At 36.7% G+C, this 16,454-nt stretch overlaps 3 protein-coding genes across 7 annotated transcripts; 2 read left to right on the forward strand and 1 right to left on the reverse strand.

The window, feature by feature from the left end:
* Positions 1-21: 21 nt before the first annotated feature.
* LOC119643497 (iron-sulfur protein NUBPL) lies at positions 22-1,226 on the forward strand. The gene is made up of 2 exons (XM_038042857.1): positions 22-176; positions 242-1,226. Exons 1-2 carry the CDS (start codon positions 126-128, stop codon positions 1,124-1,126), a joined length of 936 nt encoding a protein of 311 aa, XP_037898785.1. The 5' UTR covers positions 22-125; the 3' UTR covers positions 1,127-1,226.
* On the reverse strand, positions 1,223-12,442 carry LOC119643496 (deoxynucleotidyltransferase terminal-interacting protein 2-like). Of its 5 annotated transcripts, none has more exons than XM_038042853.1 (11): positions 12,049-12,442; positions 10,402-11,958; positions 10,252-10,333; positions 9,812-10,182; positions 9,716-9,759; positions 8,696-8,935; positions 7,779-8,632; positions 2,553-2,708; positions 2,158-2,492; positions 1,503-1,667; positions 1,223-1,446 (listed from the first exon to the last, which is right to left on the reverse strand). In XM_038042853.1, exons 7-11 carry the CDS (start codon positions 8,272-8,274, stop codon positions 1,240-1,242), a joined length of 1,359 nt encoding a protein of 452 aa, XP_037898781.1. In that variant the 5' UTR covers positions 8,275-8,632; positions 8,696-8,935; positions 9,716-9,759; positions 9,812-10,182; positions 10,252-10,333; positions 10,402-11,958; positions 12,049-12,442; the 3' UTR covers positions 1,223-1,239. The 5 variants fall into 5 exon arrangements, with proteins under 5 accessions (XP_037898781.1, XP_037898782.1, XP_037898780.1 ...); XM_038042854.1 differs by having other exon boundaries at positions 8,696-8,916; positions 9,712-9,759; XM_038042852.1 differs by having other exon boundaries at positions 9,712-9,759.
* Positions 2,916-6,490, forward strand: LOC119643495 (RNA polymerase I-specific transcription initiation factor RRN3). The gene is made up of 9 exons (XM_038042851.1): positions 2,916-3,131; positions 3,185-3,447; positions 3,516-3,979; positions 4,043-4,164; positions 4,680-4,915; positions 5,420-5,553; positions 5,612-5,787; positions 5,844-6,093; positions 6,148-6,490. The coding sequence occupies exons 2-9, from the start codon at positions 3,205-3,207 to the stop codon at positions 6,365-6,367; spliced, it is 1,845 nt and encodes a 614-aa protein (XP_037898779.1). The 5' UTR covers positions 2,916-3,131; positions 3,185-3,204; the 3' UTR covers positions 6,368-6,490.
* Positions 12,443-16,454: the final 4,012 nt, after the last annotated feature.

Raw genomic sequence — 16,454 nt, forward strand, 5'->3', positions numbered from 1 at the left:
TAATAAGAAATAATGTCCAGAAAACTTAGCAGCCCTGTTTAAGAAATATTATAAAAAGAAAAAAACTTTTCTAGATAATACTTATTTTAAGATAACATATGGATATAGTTTAGAATTAATTTTAAATGTCTTCACTATCAAGAAGAACGAAATCTCTCGACTTGTTCTTGCAAAAAGTAAGTTGCTTCCTTGCTTAATTCCAAATTATTTGGGAGCCGAATTTTGAAATAGCGTTTTTTAGCTACCAAACCTCTTGACGAAATGTAATCTGACAAGCAAGATAAAAAAAAATTACACAGTGCGCCAACAGATTCTCATGGCTAGAGGATTGCCCGATAGGTCTGCCTTGCCTGGTGTTGAAGATATAGTGGTGGTGGCATCTGGAAAGGGAGGTGTGGGGAAATCCACCGTTTCAGTTAACTTAGCTGTTAGCTTGGCCAACATGGGCATTAGAACAGGTTTACTTGATGGTGATATATTTGGCCCATCATTGCCATTGATGATGAATATCCGTGAACAGCCACTACTCGATGATAACAACCGAATTGTACCTCCAGTTAATTATGGAGTGAAGTGTTTATCTATTGGCTTATTAACAGAACAAAATAAAGCAATCATTTGGCGTGGCCCTTTAGTGATGTCAGCTTTACAACGTCTATTAAAAGGAGCTGTTTGGGGGCCCTTAGATATACTAATTGTGGACACTCCGCCTGGAACTGGCGATGTACATTTATCTTTATCCCAAAATGTTCCTTTATCGGGAGTAGTACTAGTCAGTACACCGCAAGTAGCCGCGTTGCAAGTTGCCGCCCGGGGTGCGCAAATGTATAAAACTTTTGGCATTCCTTTGTTGGGTTTAATCGAAAATATGAGTTATGCAGTTTGTGGTAATTGCCAAAATAGTTTCGAAATATACGGAAATACTACAGAAACATATGTGGATCAAATGCAAACCAAAGTTCTGGCCTCTCTACCTTTGGACGCTACTATAACGGGTTGTTGCGATGCCGGTGTGCCAGTCGTTTTGCAACATAAAACTTCTGTTTATGCTAAAAGTTTTCAGAATTTAGCCAAAGAAATAGTGAAACTTTTGGAAAGGCAGAAACAAGAAATTAAGAAGGAATAATTATAAAAACAAGAGTTTCGCTTTAAGTCAAATTTAATATTCTATTTTTCTTTCTCTCAAAACAATATGTGCCGTCATTTAAAATTGGGTTCCATTAAAAACGGAAGCTTTTGTTAGTTATTCTTTTTTAGCTTTCTCATTGCTTTTGTGGCTTCGCGATGGGCGTAATTCTCTTTCCGCTTAACGATTTCATTATATTTACGCTTTGTGTACATTTGAGCCTCTGAATCAGCTAAGAGTTCATCCATCAAACTACGTCTCTTATGCTTACGAACGTCACACTCCCTATCATATAAAGGGGAATACTGCACAGTACCAACCTGAATAAAAATGTTTTCAATATATGCAAAAATTTGGAAGGTAACGATTTACTTACTTGGAAATATTTAGGCAAAACTTTTAAATCATTTTTCTTATAGAAATGTTTAGAATCTAACACAGAACGCATCTTCAATATCTTTAAATCATTTTCTACTTCTTCGGTTGTTTCAGGAGCGGACATGTTGAACCAATCCTTGCCTTTAGTTTTTGAACGTTCAATCTGCCAACGAAAAGAAAAAATTTGTAATATAAAAATGCATTTACATTTATAATATTTTCTCTATCTATTAAAATCAGCTTACTAAAGACGTCATCAATGGAAGTCTTCCCAACATTTTAATGTCAGCAATTCTTGGTTAATTAAGTTAAAAAGTTAAAATTTGCAATCATTTGCAATATTGTTTGCCTTAATTAAATCGTTTAAATAAAACTTGCAAATGAACGACAGTCTAAATAGAGGCTCTTGAATATACCGCTGGCCTTACAGTAATTATTGGAAACTTTTAATATAATTTCTAAGATTACAACGGTTGAAAGTTTAGAAAACAGTTGTTGTTGTTGTTAAACTTACAAATTGAGTCCGACATTTTAAATAATGTTGGGAAAGAAATCGTGATTAATTATTTCAAGCAACAGCTTTATGATGTCGAATATTACATCATCTTAGAAAAAGGAACAAGTCTATTAACTGCAGAGATATAAGAGCTTACCTTGTTCAATTCACGTCGCTTTCTGGTATTTACAACGCTAGGTAATTCCTTCAATTTCTCCAAACCCGATACCATACTTGATTTACCCATAATTTTGGCAACATCAGTTTTAGTTAATTGATCATCATTATGTCTGCCGGTAGTTTCATTAAAATCCGAGTGGTCTAGATCCACTAAATACCGTAGTTTTTGTTTATTATTTATATGATATGAGGTACATGCTAAACGTTCTATGCAGAGGTCCAATGCTTCTTCTATTTTGGATGGTTTCCTTAAAGTGATTGCCAGTGTTGAATCTATAATGTCTCCAACGTCTACATTAGGAAGTGGTAGACCTAAGAACATAAAAAGACGTTGAAAGAATTCGGAGCAGAGACTCACAAAACAGTTCTTACCGTATAGATCTTGCTCTGTCACATCTTCATCATCACATGAGGTCGATCTTTCTGCATCAGTGGGATGATCAATAGCCAGTAGTAGTTTACCTTTTGGTATATTATGCGTCGTTTTCAGAGCGTCAGTTTTTAAAAGCTCTATATCTCCGGCTGTGTCTAAAATAAAGTAGGGCATCTTTAATTTATTTTTTACGCTAATTTTTGCCTTTATATGCTTTGCTATATATTTTAAAAATTTCTTTTTAAGTCAGAAGAAATCACGCGTTTTTCATACGAAAATGTTAAAATCACCTGATATCAAACAAACACATCTGTTCTCTCGATGTTGACTGAACATAAACACCAACTTGTCGAATTGGCAATCATAGATGCTACTGCATATAAATTTTTTTTTTTTTATGGTTAAAATGAAAACGTGCGAACGTTGGCGTAAGATTAACATATAATCGAGAGGAAGTTGCAGACAGTAATTTATTGACAAATAATTCAAAAATCATAATTAGAACTGGTATTTAAATAATTTTCTCAAAAATTTTCCAGCAAACAGACAATTACAAGCCGACTGTCGCATAAAAAGAAGTATGTTTTATTGGAAGCGCTATCCTTTTTTACGACTTGTTTTAAAATTTTAGATTAATTATTTGATGCTACAATGGCTTTTAATACCAATAAGTCTGAATATAGCCTTCAGACAACCCAAACAAATCTCACATCTATTTTAAAATCGTACCAGCCCACAGAAAGAGAAAAAGCTAAAAGCACAGTCATCAATAGAGTACGTTTTGAAATGCCAAAACAAAAGGGCTTACTCTTTGCGGTAAAAGAGGTAGAGGAAAGTCAAAATTATGCTGCTATAGATGAATTTGTGGCTTTCTTAACGGATAACTTTTTGCATGTAAGCCAATAACGGAGATTTATTTCAGATCGTGTGTTTAATGTTTCTTTTTAATCTATACGTGTAAGGATCATGAATTTTTAAATATCTTTCATGACGCTCTCTCCCTTTGTAATCAATTAACCGCGAAATACACCCCATTGGTAGAAGCTTTGCTTGCGTTGTCGTGGAATAAGCGTTCGACTGAAGTTGTAAAAGCATACAGTGAATTTTGCCTTGACATTTTAGTGGCTCACAATAACTATTTATCATTCGCTGTAAGGAAATTGATCAGTTTATGGATACCAAGTGAACCAAATAAAGAGACAAGCTTAAATAGTGAAATATCGAATGAGTTGCAGGTTATACACCAGTTATTGGAAAAAATTCTTAATGCTATACCTATGGCATTCGATGCTATTCTAGACGCGATTGAATCGTTATTTCCCTATTATAAAAGGTCTTCGTATATTAGTTATATTCATAACTTGCTAAAGCTGTTAGAGTATAAACCGATATTTACAGAGTACATAATACAATTATTAATGGAAAAGTGAGTAGTGGACAAACAGGGAAAAATTGTTTAAGTAATCTAAAATATTTTGTTCTCCTTCAGACTGGCTATTTTAGATGTAAATGCTCCACGCCACGAAATTGAAGATTTGGAAAGTGATGATGATAATGAAGAGAGTGAAGCAGGAGAAATATATAACGAAGTAATACCAAGGCATGAGAAAGGTAAATTCAATTTTCTTTGCGCTATACAAAATGTGGAAATATGTTATTACGTCGGATCGAATTAAGCCTTAGTTAGTGAATGCAATTTCCGTAACTACATTTTGGAAGTCACTTTTGCTTATAATATTTTCTCCGCATTGGTCCTAATTTTTTTACAAATTAATGGATAAAAAAGCGAAGTTCAATGTAGCTTCTGGTTTTCCCCCTACGTTTAGGTTATTACTAATAAAACTTCGCATATGTTGGGAATCTCGTTAAACACTTTCTTAAACTGTTTTATTTAATTCCTTAATACATACTTTCGACATATGCGGAACTAAATAGATACAAACAACAACTACCAAGATTTTATTTAGAAACTCTCTATAGAGTCAATAAAATGATGAGAAGCTAAAAATATTAAAAGTCGTTTAAAAGCCTTAACCAGTTAGTAAACAGGAAACAGTTATGTGATGTATTAAATATCAATGCGTCTATCGCAGTTTTTTTTCTAATTCTATACGTTTCTCTTTTAGCTAAGAAAGAGGAGCAATCTATGAATCATCCAATAGCCAAAACGCTGGACATTAGTATGTTGGCAGTTTTCAATTTTCTTAAGAAAAGAAGTTCTTCAGAATCATCAGAAAAAGAAACACTAAGCGACTCATTAAAGTTTCTACAAATTTTAATTAAAGCTTTCGATGCGGTTATTTTACCCATACATAATACGCATCATGTCCAATTTTTGATATTCTATTATTGCAGTTTAAAGGTAAGTGCTTCTTTTTAAAACAGTGATTTTTCTTTAAATGATTGCAGCGCATAGTATAATCTCTAAAAGAACCAATCGAACATAACATCCAGTGAATCATAACATCCATAAACATTGAGAGAGCGCAATAACTATCCTCCGCTTTCAATAAATATCCTCGGAAATTCTGTTAAATGGAAACATGCTCGGAAATTTTGTTAAAGTGATAAAAATACCCTCGGAAATTCTCTTAAAGTGACAAAAATATCCTGGGAAATTCTGTTAAATGGAAATATAATTCTGTAATAGAATTCTTTATTTGATGGAAGTGATCATTATCTCAAGTGATCTCTTAAGTGATGATTATTTCAATTTATTTCACTTGCATACTTATTTGTACCTTTTTTATTCTTTCTCATTTTTGATAATTACAAACAAGTATTGAAGCAACCAAGCTGGTTATGAAATTTGCTCTTGTCTTCTTTTTCCTTATTATAAAAAGTTACAATATGCTTTTCTTTCCAGCAAACTTTAAGCCAAGTTTTTTTAGCTTCTTTGTGGAACAAAGTTACAAATCCGAATTGCCCTGCGTTAATCAGACAGGCCTCCGTAGGATATTTATCCAGCTTTTTGGCACGATCTGCGTTTATTCACATAAAGTAAATATACAAAAAAAAATTTTTTTTGTTTCTTATTTTGAAAATTTTCTTTTCTTAGTATTATTAAGTTATATCTTAAAGAAATGTGCGACTGGTGTCAACAATATATCAAAGGCTCCGAACTATCTCGGTCAAATGTTTCTTTGAAATCTAATTTGGTATTCTACTCCGTTTGTCAAGCTATTTTCTATATAATAGCTTTTCGTAGTCGAGATTTGACTGTGGACAAGAAAAGTAATCCGTTCCTACTCACATTATAATAATTATTTCATAACCTATTCCATTTGAAGGTATTTTATTTCTGCAATCACTGCAATTAACAGCTCTGGTGACGTCTACTTACAACCCGTTACGAGTGTGTTTGCCGGCAGTGGCTACAGCTTTTGCCGGTGTTACGAGGGCTTACCAATTAGCTTATTGCCATGCTATTTTAGAACGTAATGCCCGTCGCAAACTAGCTACTATATATGCCAATGATACCGCTACGCCTGAAGAAATTCTAGACACATTTTTCCCTTTTGACCCTTATTTATTGAAAGTGTAAGTGACTATATTCTCGTCTAATATCTCCGTATTAAAATATTAATTTTTTAGCTCTGGTCAGCGTATATCACCGATTTACTTGCAATACCAGGCCAGCGATGCAGAAGAACGTTCTTCTCATTCTTTAACGCCTGAATCTATTAAAGCCTCAGATCGAAAACGAGGTCATCCTGAAACGTTGGGTGACCATGACGTTGATGATTTCCTGCCCGACGATAAGCGTCAAAAGTTAATAGATACGAAAGTAGATCAACCAAGACATTTATCTTAATAAGTGAGCTGATGAAGAGTTCAAATAATTCATTTTTATTTGTATGAATCACCAGGAACGTTCAGAAGATCTTTAAAACTTTTGTTTAGAATAAATTGTGCAAATTATTGCAATAAATAGTAACTTATTTTTTTAACATATCCTGCAACATTTGTGCTTGCGCAGATATATACGGCGCCCAGAGGAACCACGTTTTATTATACGGATCGAGTCGAAATCGACCTAAGCTTGCTTATCTTTATTAAGCCTACAGGTCGTAATTTTTGAGACAATTTGATGAAATTGGGTGCGTAGTTTTGGGCCAAAGATGAATCGGATCGCGCTATTTATGGACCATATTTGAATAATTGTTCCAAGTAAAGTGATGTGGTGATAATGGTGATCCACTGTTAAGTTCTTGTTCTTCCATATGCCTGAAAATACTTCCGGCCCTTTTTCATTGCTTTTTTCGCTTCTATTTAGAAAAAAATATTACGGCATTTCAAAATCAGATTTAATTCCTTTGAGTTGTAAAGAGTCTTCTTGGGCAGGGTACACTCAGCCAATCCAGGACTCTTTCCAAGAATATTTATAAAGATTACTTCGACCTTCGGTTTCGGTCTTACGGTTTTATTTATTTAAATACAAGAAGATTACAGTATTTACGCGAATTTTAAGAGGCGTAGGAGGAAACCAGCGTGGTGACCCCGACTTTCCGTTAGAATTTTTTTCCTTTTTAGTATAACTTATACGAACGCTTGTTATCAGACTTCTCTTTTGGCATCGCGGGTTGCTAAAAAGAGACGAACACGTCGCGGATGTCATAGCAGCCTACCTTGCCCCACAGGGCCGCTCGTCCGTCCCTAGTCGACTCATGTCAAAAAAAGAAAAATATCCATCAGCCCTATCATTCCTTCAAGGATGACGGCGAAGCCACACCTGTCATCCTCTATCCGTAACGGTCAAAAAAAATCCCTATCACTAAAAGTTAATTAGTTACGTCCGTGATTACTCACCTTCGGCTGCTATGACACAATTGAAAGGCTGAGCGTGGTGCGGCACGGTGCTCGTCAACCACCTTTTTGTTGCATTCCGGTTGAGGACATGCTTTATAGAAGGCGGTTTGACTTTTTATCAAATATACAACGACTTTAGTCTGAAAATAATCTGACTTATCACCCGTACCAAGATTATGTGCTTCAAGAAAAGTACGCCACTCTGCACTGCCACCAATAGCGCTAGCACTTTAAAAACGATATAAATGATTTCAACACATCATAATCTAATGATTGTTCAATAGCTTACTGAGCAGAAACTGAATTTTTAATATATTCCCCGCCACCGTTGTCAAACCAGCCACGTAATTTGTAGCCTTCGGGTATATCAGGGTTAATTTTCATATTAGGACCATTGCCCAGGCTTAGACTTTTACCTCCATTAAATTCATTGTTGCGGGCACCTTTTACCAATATGACTGGTTGAACTTGGCCATCAAAGTTGACAGCATCCTCTCCCCATATTGTTAGAGTCACGGCAGCATCACTGATATCAATTAGGACAGGGTCACGTTTTTTGAATTCTTTGTTTGTTGTGCGTGAGGTGAACATCTGTACCTCTCCAACTTCCTTGCATACACCCACAACATCAACGGCCGCTTTAGGTTTCATATTTGCGACTTGGGAAATGGGCACTAGGCCATATTTAATTTCTGGTATACCAGAAGCATCCTCACATAACTGTACAACTGTCTCATTAGTAAAAGTCATTTCAAAATCATTTTTAAGTGTAGAGAATTGTTTGTTTGCCGGCTTCAATTGGCATCTGCTTATGAAGTAGACTTGGTCCACCTGTATGATATCGTAGAATTTGTCGCATTGTTCACGAAAGGGTGTAGCCCTTATTTCTCCCGATTCATCCATTAAGTCCATGTTAAATAGTTTCCCTTCACCTCTAGCGTTACTTCAACTGCGTACTGCGGACTTTGCAGTAACGCGGGCTTTTATTGTCCACTTATTGTGATATGGACTCAAACTAGCTATTGGACTAATTAAACCAGCATTCATCGATTGCTCGAGATTGGTATTCTTGCTGTTGCCGTTGGAAAAGCTTCTATTTTCCTTGGCCGGTTTAGATTTATTATTGCTAGTGGACGGTAACGAAGTAGGAGTAGGAGCCGCTTTCTGAGCAGATGAAGCAGGTGCGTCTAACGGGTTGATGGGTTCACCAATCTTCTACACATGATCGCCTGGATGCAAAACTGTCAAGCCCATAACAATGAAGACACGTCTGAAAATAATAGAGAACCATTTCTTTGCTGTTTTTTCACGATTCAGGTTAAAGACTACATACTTTTCAGCATCGTTTTTGCTTACTATCGGCGTTATATATTTATCTACTCTAATAATCGTGTTTTCCTTCAGCTGTTCTTCTTCGCATGGCAAATTCAAATGAGTAGAAAGCATTGCGTCCGAGATGAGAATGCGTATGAGCTCGCTTTCTTCAGTAGTTATTTTCTTAACACCCAAAATTTGTAGGATAGGTGCTTCAATTTCTTCGCTATTCATAATACGCTAAAATGCAATTTCACAACTGAAATTAATAGCACTAGCTAAAATTAGTCATTACGAACGACTTACTGAAATGACTTATTTAATGTTATAGACTCAACACAAACGCAAGGACAAAAAATGAATACAAGGAGTATCTAATCAAATGCCTTCACAATATCAATTAAAACATCTTTCCAAGAGAAGGAAGCTTGCTCTCGACGTCTATTAATTGAACGTCATCAGATTAAGCTCGAAACGCGAATCAGCCAAATTTGAAGACATATATGGGATTTTGGAACATATTAAATGCCTTTTTACACAAAGCAACTGGATGATTTTGTCGCTTTTGTATCGATCTGGGCAAGATGACAACCAACAGTTTTCATCGCTTGCATTTTCTTGACTCTTGAGCAGATTGCTTTACGGTGGAATTTCAAATCTCACAACTTGGGAGTAGTTTACAAATGATCGCAGCAAACCGAAGAAATGAGAATAGTGCTTACAGATCTTGCAATTGCTAATGTTCATAACGATTCGATCGTTAGTGCCTTTGTTGTCTTGATGTTTGCAAAAATTCAAGGACAAGTTAGAAATATAACATACATTACATAAATTTTGTGTATTAAAACACTTTAGAAGAGCTACCGCAAAGGTGTTTACGTGATTACGCAGTCTGAAGAAATATTGAGTAAATGCATGGAGTTAGATTCCTAATGAAATGGAAAATCTAGGTCATCATGAGTAGTTTGTTGCTAACGAACCATGGGACATTAACAATAAGGCGGAAGGTTCCAGATTGAAACTTTTTACACTTACTTACTGCCATAAGTCCAAAACATTAATATAGGCCACAAAGAGCGCAGCCTAAAATAAGTCATTATTAATAATAAACAAACAACGTAGGTAGTTAACTTACAGCAACTGCAGCTAATAACTCCCACATATATGGAAGAAGATACGACCAGAAACGTTTCCAATCAAATCTTCCTTCATCTGGTTGCAGCGTGTTTTGAAAGATACCGGTCAAGCGGTTGCCTTCACATTTAGCATGCCGAAAATTGCTTTGTAAGAGACTACGGCTACTTAAGCCAATTGTCACTGCTCCCGCGCCGCAGAGAAAAGTTCTTAATCTTAATGCATGCTTGGCTTATTGTCACTACCGAAAACTGGCCCTGGTTGCATACGTTCTTTGGCGTACCATATGGCAAAACCGTCACGAAATAATTCTGTACCTTTGCCTTGAACTTTAAAAGTCACATGAATTTCCCAATTCACAGTTATCCATGGCTGAAGTTATTAAAAAAAAAAAAAACTCCTTGAAAAATCATATCGCATAACTTGAACTTTTTAATTCACCGGAAAATTTCAAATAGGTCCACTTATTGATTGCTGGTCTCGTGTCAGACTAAAAGCCACTGATTCTCGTATAACATTTTAGCTGAGTTTAATGGAAACAATACTTCCTAATAATGAGTTCACCAAAAATTACTGTATTCAGAACTTTACCCATAACTTTCACAGCGTCTACAAAATTTTGCCATTCAGCGAAATTCTTTGTTTGACGTTGTATGATGAGATATCCTATTTTTTTACTCAAGGCATGGCCAAGAACTACCAGCCAACCATGCTTATGTTCCAATGAACGTTGTGGTAAAGCCTCCAAGCATTCTTTAACATCAAATTAGCGTCAAATTCTCGATCATCGAGTCCGTAAGCCCATAATATAACTTGAGCTGCTTGTATACGCATTATATCCGCGACATATTTCAAGGAATTATTCAAAGGTTCTAGAAGATAAAGCAACGAAGAGGTCAACAATTCAGGAGCAGCGTTTAGTAAACCATGTAAGCACAAAAGATTTGATTCGCTTGCAAAAGGACTTCCAACTAAACTCTATGAGTAAAATAAAAAAAAAAGAGATAGCATATCTTTTGGCTTTCACACTGCGTTTAACAAATTGTACGTATTGATATAATTCATTATTATATGATTCTTCGTAGTTACTGATAATATAGCGTTTGAGCTTGTTAAGATGTTTTACATCACCGGGAGGGAGTACAGACTGCACCGGCAGAATACCACAAGCATAAGCGTAAATAATCTAGTATCTGGCAAAGAAGTAAAGAGGAAATATATTAGAGGAACACACTTTTTCTATCGTTATTTCATTTGCCTCTAAGTAATCAGATCGAAAGCGGTTAATCGAGTTTGACGGCGGGATGAAACAAAAACTATGGTGGGTTCCGTTGGCGAATAAGAGCGTATTGTTTGGAATGTCGGCCGATTCGTAGTGGCCATCCATGGACAGTTTGCCTGCAAATAAATGGTTAAAGAGAAGGCAGAAAAGTTATTCAATTCGGTTTAATTGCCGGAAAACTCATTTATATGCAATTGCAAACAAACCGGCCTTACGGAAGGTTTAAAATTATATAACCCCATTTCCTTAATATCCAGCCAATTGGCGAGATCTTGAGCGTTGGCAAAAGCAGTAGATAAACCAACGTATATTGCATCCTGTAATGAAATTCATACATGACACAATTACAAAATGTATTTCGTCTATAACAATTAGTACAACATCTTGCACATGTTCTCTTGTCTGGCAAGACCGGCTGATACCATCCTATTTTTTTGGTGTGGTAGCTATCGCTAATTCTTTCCTTAACCAAAGCTTTCAAACGCGCAATATAAACAACCTTAGCTCTTTCGTTATTATTGTATGGCCATTTCCGCTACTATAGTTTTACCTGAACTTGTGGGTGAGTCCAACAAAACGTTATTATCAGTATGATAAAAACAATGAAAGACTTGAATTTGTGTAGGATTGAAATGCGTAAAATTATAGAAAGATTCATAGATTTTTCAGAGCACTATAGGTTTCGGTAAGAGGGAGATGGTGTTCCGGTACCACTAAAAATTAAAAGTTAATGGAGTCCACGCATTGGTACCCAGCCAAGTGTCACTCGCTACTCGTATATAATATTGTGACGGTAAAGGCTCTTTGAGAGGTATTGCCATCAACAGTTTTTGTGGTTTTTGGCTGTAGACAAATTTGCGCGTGGCCTAAAAAGTGTATTTTAACATGAAGAAAGCACATAAACAGAAATGATTAATTTTTATAATAGAATTGTAATTGCGGTTTGGTAAAAATACCTGGAACAATTCATAAAATTGGAAACGGGATCCTTCAATCCATAACCAAAAATTTTGACTTGTTTTACCATGTATCCGATTATTCTAAACAAAGTTTGGCGATATATTGATTTTAATATGTAATACTGTACGCGTTATGGGCTGCAAGGTGTCATCAACATTGAGCATGGGCAATTCTCCTTTAGCGATATCTATTTCACGAAGTGTGTATAAACTAACACCTCTGCTTTCTAATTTATCTATAGTCTCGATATTGATATGCAAGAACTGATGCATAGGACTCTTGAAATCCCAATGTTGTCGTTGAAACAATTTCCACACTTGTAATATATGCCCTGCAAGTATCGAATCATTATTACGCAAGACAATCGCCCTCAATGCGTGTTATATTTTGCACGATGTACGACATGTCAGAGACTAGAGCAAACGATTTAACATAGCCACGCGATAGGCATGTCTGCATTAATATGTTAGTTATATATTATTAATCTGAAATTAAATTGAAATAAATAATAAAGTTATAAATGACAATCAGTAAAGATAAATGCAAACTTACCATTGGAATGCAACGAATATTGCGAGGAGGGTGGCGATGGCGCGCGGAGGAACTTACGACCACGTGATGTTGGTGTCCATTTTCTCCCTAAAATTTGTTCCGGTCAGTAATATTATCAGCACGAACCCGAGCAAATTTCTCCGGTGTACCTCACCTCTGCTGCATAATCCTGGTCTTCGGAAAAAGGGAATTTGTCTCACTATTGTAGCTTGTAGACGCATCCCTGTATTCTTTGCGGTCATGTACTGTCTCATGGTCGCGTAGAAGATTTAGTACCCTTTCTGAAAAGTTTCATAAACATCTTCTGTTGGAAAGGCCGGTTTCGGATATTTTGAGGTCCACGTTAAGCTATTTCGTTTATTTCTGGCAACCTTGCGACTTCGTTTCAAATAGCAGAAGGCGTCTTCGTTCAGCTTGAATTCCTCTAAACATATTTCGCATTGGAGCTGCTTACGAATGTAGCGTGCTATACCACAGCCTCAGGAACTCTTCAAGTTTGCGGCTCAACGGCTGAATGGATAGATCTTCGAATATTTCACCATCAGGGGCGAACGGAACGAATTGGCTTCAAGATCTTAGAGCAGTTTATCGATGAGCAGGTAATCGTTCTTCTGTTCGACTGTTTCTGACCAACACTCCTCCTGTACGGTCCTTAGTCTTTCGATTAGCGCCATTATTTCTACGGATGATCGGCACCTTCTGTTGCTATTGCTGGCTGCCATGTTGCTGAAAAATCTTTCCAACAGATCTTGGCTTACTCCCTATGGTGTGATGGCTACTCCAGGGTAAGTCTCCAGCATCTCTTCCATAATTGCTTAGAAGTTCATGATTGCGGTTCGGATGTCCGCAGCTAGGTAGTCCCCAATAAATTTGCTCTGTAAGTATTCTTCTACGTCTTTTAGTTATTCTTTTAGCTCTGGCCAAATTTCGCTGCTGATCGTTTCCCGATGGAAGGCGTTTACGAACTTCGTAATTATCGCGGTTAAGTCGCAGACTGCTTGCGCTTTTCCGTCAGTATCCTCGAAATCATCATTGTCGATTGCATCGAAACGGCCATCTTCCATCCCTTGCTGTAGGCCGGCATCCAGCCTCTTCGTTGCCAGTAAGAACCATTTTTCGGTCGCATTTGTGACATTATAGACAGTACATTAAGATCAAAATGGTCTTTGTTGTCTCCTATTTTTTTAACAATTGCAGTTTTTAGATGGGGATAATCGGACAAAAGCCGGATGGAATGTGTGCTGCCGTCTGCCAGCTTTCTATTGTTTATATTGTTTTTTCCAAATAATCGGGTATGCTGTGTATTTGCCGAATTTCGGTCGCAGACGACAGCTCTCACGTCCAGCCCCAACTCTTCAGTCGCTTGGATGTTTTCTTCTAAAACCGGTCCCATGTTTGTTTGGCCTATTCTGCGGGGATAGCTTTTCAACACTACATCAAAGGGAGTGAGTAGACTGCGTGCTGCGAAGACCAATACACTATGGTGTTCCAATATTTTTGTTTTCTTTTGGTTCGAATAGTCGCAACCCTGCAGTTCGTCATCTGCTCGCGAGTACACCGTCGCGTGGTTGGTGTATACCTCGTCAAAATGGATCTGTACAATCCTGTCTTTTTCACTCAGTTGAGCGAATTTTGACTGGGCAGACATAGGCGGACTATCGCAGCTCTCGGCATAGACCGGTGCAAAGTCGTCGTCTTTGGTCAGTCGGGCGCGTTTTGGACGATGCGACTGCCGCCTCAGTAGCTTTTCTCTTGCAGTCCTTCAGGAAATTGTGCAAGAGCGTCGAGGCACGTGTTTTATTCGTTGATTCCGGCGTCATTAATATCTCGTTTAGAGTGAATCGCCCCGTCGTCGATCCTGACGATGTCGCAATTCAATAAACCTTAGGAACAGCTTCAAATTCCAGTTTGCGTATCGTGCGCTTCAGTTCCGATAAAACATTATCTACGATAGGTGTATTGAGAACCTTCACGTCGCCTTGGAATCCACGAAAGTTTTCCTTCGCCAGACGGATATCTTCTTCAGCAGCCTTTTTACTTGATAACAGTCTCCTCATGGTTTCAGCTGCCTGTTTATATCCCAGCTCTTCAGCATACCACGCATACGCGGTAAGAGCCTTCCTCAAGCTTTTTTATACATTTATATATATATAAGATTATATATTATATAAAAGCACTTGTATGAATATATGGTAAGAATTAACAGAAAATGTTGAAAAATATGCGAAAATTGAACGCCAGATCTCTAAGAATTGAATAAAACTAGTCAGGAGACATTCAAGGGGAGATAAATGCTCTTTTTTTATATATTTATATATATAAGATTATATATTATATAAAAGCACTTGTATGAATACATGGTAAGAATTAACAGAAAATGTTCAAATTACTGAGAAGAGATACTTTTAATATTTTAATACACAAAAAACGGTAACTCTGTTCAAGCGCTGTGGTCATATTTTTGTCTTTGTGAAAAAATTTTTGCAATTTAATTTCTTTATTGCGTTATACGTTTTTAAAAGTTTTCAAACTTATTATAATTTATTGAACTTTTTGTGTGTTTATTGCGAAAAGTGTTCATCGCGGATACCGTACGTGTTTTCCTTTAAATACATTAAAAAAAAAAAAAAAATTAAAAACATCTGACTTTTTATTCAGTAGTTTCCCAAACTTTTTCAAGTGAGTGGTTATTTCACAAACAATAAGTAATAGACAACAATAAGGCATAATGGCCCCGTGGCCGCCAGATAAAAACTCGAATAGATTTAATCTATTAAGTGGTACATCCCCCCAAAGAAAAAAAAGTAAAAATTCCGATTTTCCGGTGTTGCCAATCAGCGATATAACCCCTATTGATAAAAAATATATTGTTATTTCTTCAACCGATGCTCGAATAACAATTTCCCAAACTAGCCCTTTTGCTATAAAAAAAGCTCTAGATAGCATTACAACATACATCGACTCCATCTCGATTCTACGCGATGGGAATTTACTGGTCCTCGCTGGGAACCCGAGCGCAACCGAAAAACTCATAAAGGCCAAATCTTTAGCTAATCTATGTGCTATTTCAGCTAAACTACATGAGAAACTTAACTCGGTTCGAGGCGTAATTTATGCCCCTTGCTTAAAGCATGTGTCGGAAGATGAAATTGTTCGCGAAATGGGCAATCAAGGAGCGACTGAAATATATAAATTCACCAAACTGAATGATGACGGAAAAACACGCTCTCCTACAGGAAGGATTATTTTAACTTTTGATCGCTATCGATTACCGCGAACAGTTGATGTGGCGTGGTATAAATGTAAAGTAGAACTATACATCCCAAATCCTATGAGGTGAAAAAATTGCCAACGCCTGGGTCATACGGCAAAAAGATGCACTAATGCTGCGTCTTGTGCTAACTGCATAAATTGCAATGATCAACACTCAGCGTTAGACAAACAATGCCCACGTTTTGTACAGATGCGTGAAATATTAAAAATCAAAACAGAAAATTACTGTAGCATGAGCGAAGCGCGACGCACATACCGGGAAAGAAATCCATCTGTAGCCCATGGAATTGGCAAAAGTAATACCTACGCTGCTGTTGCCTCGCAAATCGAGCCTAGTAAGACTTTAACTGCAACTGCTTCCAATGAAAAACCTGTTCCACCATTAACCAAAAATTATATTGCGAAACCAGTTACCTCACTTGCCAAAGATAATATTGAAAAAACCAAAGCAACTGCAAATATTGAAAAAATTAAAACAACAACACATATGCTAAAATCTAATATACCAAATTCTCCAGAATCTCCAGCTCTCAACTTTACTCAACAAATCACAAGTGGTAATGAATCCATTCTTTCA

The sequence above is a fragment of the Glossina fuscipes genome, unplaced genomic scaffold, assembly GCF_014805625.2.
Source record: "Glossina fuscipes isolate IAEA_lab_2018 unplaced genomic scaffold, Yale_Gfus_2 61105, whole genome shotgun sequence".
In the NCBI taxonomy this organism is placed as follows: Eukaryota; Metazoa; Arthropoda; class Insecta; order Diptera; family Glossinidae; genus Glossina; species Glossina fuscipes.

Excerpts from the sequence above, each read along its gene's own strand:
- LOC119643497 (XM_038042857.1), top strand. The coding sequence starts at position 126 with ATGTCTTCACTATCAAGAAGAACGAAATCTCTCGACTTGTTCTTGCAA. Across the intron at positions 177-241 it reads TCGACTTGTTCTTGCAAAAA|CTACCAAACCTCTTGACGAA; the intron begins GTAAGTTGCTTC and ends AGCGTTTTTTAG.
- LOC119643495 (XM_038042851.1), top strand. The coding sequence starts at position 3,205 with ATGGCTTTTAATACCAATAAGTCTGAATATAGCCTTCAGACAACCCAA. Across the intron at positions 4,165-4,679 it reads AATACCAAGGCATGAGAAAG|CTAAGAAAGAGGAGCAATCT; the intron begins GTAAATTCAATT and ends TTTCTCTTTTAG. Across the intron at positions 6,094-6,147 it reads GACCCTTATTTATTGAAAGT|CTCTGGTCAGCGTATATCAC; the intron begins GTAAGTGACTAT and ends TTAATTTTTTAG.
- LOC119643496 (XM_038042855.1), bottom strand. The coding sequence starts at position 8,274 with ATGGACTTAATGGATGAATCGGGAGAAATAAGGGCTACACCCTTTCGT. Across the intron at positions 2,493-2,552 it reads GACAGAGCAAGATCTATACG|GTCTACCACTTCCTAATGTA; the intron begins GTAAGAACTGTT and ends TTATGTTCTTAG. Across the intron at positions 1,447-1,502 it reads TTTTGCCTAAATATTTCCAA|GTTGGTACTGTGCAGTATTC; the intron begins GTAAGTAAATCG and ends ATTTTTATTCAG.